Raw genomic sequence first — 4,301 nt, forward strand, 5'->3', positions numbered from 1 at the left:
AGGGGCCGCGGGGAGGGGTCCGGCATCGGGGCGGGTCAGCGCAGGCCTCTCCGGAGGGGGGCGGGAGGGCTGGAAGGCGGCGGGGCTGGCCGGCGGCGGGGGCTGGGTCTGGGGGGCGGGGCTGGCCAACGGCGGCGATAGGAGGAGAGAGGCGGGCGCGCGGGAGGGAGAGAGAAAGAGAGAGAGGGAGACGGCCACGGCCCGTTAAGTGGGCCTTCTTTGCCGTCTGATAGCAGACGACAAAGAGGGCGACCGTTAGGGCTGGCCCATGTCTCCTCTTTGTCGTCCGCTAGCGGATGGCAAAGGAGGAACATTGTCGTCCGCTAGCAGACGGCAAAGTAGTCACCTCTTTGCCGTCCGCTAGCAGACGACAAAGAAGCTGACCTAGCCACACCGTGCCTTATGGGGCCCACCTGGCTCTTTGTCGTCTGCCTTTTATCTCTTTGTCGTCCGCTGGTTGACGGCAAAGAAGCAACTGACGACAAATATCCTTTTTGCCATCAGCACTTTCTTTGCCGTCGGCTTCCTCAAAGCGGACGGCAAAGAACCTCTTTGTCGTCAGCTGGCAGACGGCAAAGAGGTGGCAGACGGTAAAATGCCAGATTCCAATAGTGTATGAGCATTTCTCTCAAAGCATAGGTTGAACCTTTCTCTCGAATAGCTGATGAAAATTCTTTCAGTACACTGACAAAGTATAAGGTCATCATTTTTATGTTATCTTTTCTCCATTTTTGTGCAACTACCATCATTTCACCTAAAAACACCGAAGTTTTTATGCATCTACAAGAGTTGCAAAGAGCTGATGAAAATTCTTTCGATACACTGTGAAACTACACTATAAAAAGAGTAATTATCATGCTATGTCTCTCCTCCAAGGAAAGGCGACTAGGGTTTCTGCCTCTCGTCGGTGCCATCGCCGATTTGCCACGTCTCCTGTGGCCTTAGGGCCATGGGTGTGCGGTGGATCCCGACCCTTGCCGATGGGAGGGCTTCATTTTTTTGGTGCTTCTTCAAGTTTTTTTAGGGTTTGTGTCTTGCTCAGGAAGACGAGACAGTGACGGCTTCTTCAAGATGGAACAAGGTTCTCCCCGCCTAGCCCCCGGCCCGATTTAGCTTCACCAGAGGGCGTGTGGAGGTGTGTCTCCGGCTGATCTCACGGAATTTGGTCGGTGGTTGTCTTCGGTGGATCTGTTCGGATTCAGTCTTTGTTCATGTTTGTTCAGGTTGCATCCTTTCGATCTAAACTTCTCTTCATCAGCAGCGGTTGCTTTTCTGGTGCGTTGGTCCTATGGGCTTTAGCACGATGACTTCTCGACTGTCTACTACAACAAGTTGTGTCCGGCTCCGTTGAGGGAGAAGCGATGACGGCGGCGCGCCTTCGGCTCACTTCAGTGTTTGTAGTCGTCGCTAGGTGGTCTACGAATCTGGATGTAATTTTTATAATTTCTGGTGTTCGTTGTACTGCCATGATTGAAGATGAATAGATTGAAAGTTTCTCGAAAAAAAGTACACTATCATCATTTTATGTGCTTTTTTCTCTATTTTTTCCTGTTTAATTATGCACTGTCTTTGAGAAATCGATGAGAAATAAAAGTCTCGCAGCCAGGCCCAAGAGAACCGTTTCTTCAGTCGAGACAACCCGTCTCGCAGCCGGGCTTATCCGAGAGTCTAAGCGGGCCATTGGGCCGAGAACACAGCGGTCCATCGCGCCGATCCCATCCCACGACCTAGGGTTTCTCCTCGCCCGCCGTGAGATAAGACCCCCTCACACCCCCGCACGAACGGCTTCTCCCTCCCCCATACGCCGCCGCCGCCGCCCGCCCGCCCGCTCCGCCGCAGTTCTCCCAAGGTACTGCCAACTCACTTCCGCGCAGACGAGCACGCTCTCGGTTCCGGATCTTCTCACCTCGAGTTTCCTCTGTGCGCTGTGCAGATGGCGGTGCCTCTGCTGAAGAAGGCGATCGTGAAGAAGAGGGTGAAGCACTTCAAGAGGGCGCACAGCGACCGCTACATCGGCCTCAAGGTGAGACCCCTAGCTCGCTCGCTCTCGCTCTCGCCGTCGCCGTCGCTCGCCCGGCTTCTCTTCCAGAACCGCGCCATTTTTCTAGATGGAGTGCCCTTGGCTTTGTTCATGTGGGGTTCGGGCGCCTGTCCCGACCTCCTCTGCTAGCTCTCGATGCGTGGATCTGGTTTAGATGTCCCGTTAATTTGCTAGCGTCGTCTGCGTAATCGTGGCTACAAAGTTTGGCCTGGGGGAGTGGGGGTTGGTGTTTAGTGAGCACAGTAGGGGATGGTTCTGATTTTCGATGAACCTGTATATATTTTGTGTACGCACCACTGACTCGTATGGCGGCTGGAAATTTCCTTTTAAGCTGTGGTGTGTTTGTTCTTGGGAGCTAGTTGTGGAAAATCCCCCTTGCTGTATGGAATCCACTGGAAAAATTGAAAATGGTTTGATATCCCACCACACACTAGTTGGTCCTAGTGGTATTGATGAACTGTAGTATTTCATTGTTGATTCGTATGGTGCACTGTGATGCTTGAAATTTCGTTTTTTAAGCTGTGGTGTGTTTCTTCATGAGAGTTCATTGTGTATGCTGCATGTAGCCTTGTGAATCAAGTTATGCATGCCTGTTGCATTTAGCATGATATAAAATAAAATTCCATGAAAGCTTATTACTACATCAGTTGCTTGCTCCAGGTGTCTGTGTCTTGCATTTTATCCTGGTGTGCACTGACGGCACACATGCGATATTTCTAGATAACAAAGTCAGATACCCTCGAATTTTTGTATGGTTGGATCATGTTGGTTTCATCCATCTGATTATAATCTTTGTATTTGGACAACTCATTTAGCTATAATTAGTTGTTGCATCACATGTCTTCTTGAAGTTGGTGCTAATTCTAGTTACTTTGTTACAATGGTCTGTTCTTTTAGTACTTCGCAATGTTTGTATGCTTAACTAGTACTCGCTCCGTCCCATAATATAAGAACGTTTTTGACACTACACTAGTGTCAAAAACGTTCTTATATTATGGGACAGAGGGAGTAGTTGCCAATTCGCCATAAAAGATTCAGTATGTCTATCATCTCAACACCGCATATGCTTTTCTGTTTTGAACGTTTTTGACACTACACTAGTGTCAAAAACGTTCTTATATTATGGGACAGAGGGAGTAGTTGCCAATTCGCCATAAAAGATTCAGTATGTCTATCATCTCAACACCGCATATGCTTTTCTGTTTTGTTATGAATAGTTTCGTCATTCTGGTAATACACTGGATGCTTGGAGAATGGATCTGCCCTGTTTTTTTCCCTTTCTGTAGTTGCTGAAGTTTGATGTATAGTGTTAACTAATTCTCCTGTTCTGCTCTTATCTGTAGCAAAGCTGGCGTAGGCCAAAGGGTATCGACTCCCGTGTCAGGCGGAAGTTCAAGGGATGCACCTTGATGCCCAACATCGGGTACGGTTCAGACAAGAAGACAAGGCACTACCTGCCCAACAAGTTCAAGAAGTTCGTTGTCCACAATGTCTCTGAGCTGGAGCTGCTCATGATGCACAACAGGTATGCATTTCAAAACTACTCATCAAGCTTGATTGCTTATGAGGAGAGCTGCAGCTATCATCTTCCATGTCTAGTGCTCGATCTTGCAGCGCTTGCTAATGACTATCATCTTTCTGCAAACAGGACCTACTGTGCCGAGATCGCACACAACGTGTCCACCCAGAAGCGCAAGGCGATCGTGGAGCGTGCTGCGCAGCTCGACGTCGTGGTCACCAACAAGCTTGCTAGGCTCCGCAGCCAGGAGGACGAGTAAAGCATTATCTAGTCAACTAGTCTTGGTTGCTACCTTTGTAGTAGACATTACATCCCTGTTTGAGAAGAAAAATACTGCCATTTTGCAAGATTTCATGTATGGACCTTCTTTTTGGTGTGAGCAATGGTGAAATGTACTATCTGGTTTTGTCGGTCGCATGTGTTGAATTTGAGTAGAGACCTGTGTGTTGGTTTTCCCTTGTGCCTCATAACGTTTTGGTTGATGCATTTGCTGTTATTGTTCCTGGAATGTTTCGTGGTGCTGTTGCTATTTCTTCTTATCAGAAAGAAGTTTGGGAATGGCTACACGTCAGTTGCCAACTCGCCGGAAATTGATTGACCCGACTGACATTTAGCTAATGTGAAGAACATTTAGCTAATGTGAAGGAGTTTTAAAGAATCTGCTGTCGGTATTTCTTCTTGCCTGAAAGAAGCTTCAGATCAATTACCTTGCCTGAATCGACCACAGATATGAATGAAGCA

The 4,301-nt window shown here is 48.4% G+C and overlaps 1 protein-coding gene across 1 annotated transcript; it reads left to right on the plus strand.

The window, feature by feature from the left end:
• The first annotated feature begins 1,700 nt into the window (after positions 1-1,700).
• On the plus strand, positions 1,701-4,015 carry LOC119310956 (60S ribosomal protein L32-1-like). The gene is made up of 4 exons (XM_037586575.1): positions 1,701-1,849; positions 1,934-2,023; positions 3,385-3,566; positions 3,690-4,015. The coding sequence occupies exons 2-4, from the start codon at positions 1,934-1,936 to the stop codon at positions 3,817-3,819; spliced, it is 402 nt and encodes a 133-aa protein (XP_037442472.1). The 5' UTR covers positions 1,701-1,849; the 3' UTR covers positions 3,820-4,015.
• Positions 4,016-4,301: the final 286 nt, after the last annotated feature.

Source organism: Triticum dicoccoides, chromosome 5B, assembly GCF_002162155.2.
Source record: "Triticum dicoccoides isolate Atlit2015 ecotype Zavitan chromosome 5B, WEW_v2.0, whole genome shotgun sequence".
Lineage (NCBI taxonomy): Eukaryota > Viridiplantae > Streptophyta > Magnoliopsida > Poales > Poaceae > Triticum > Triticum dicoccoides.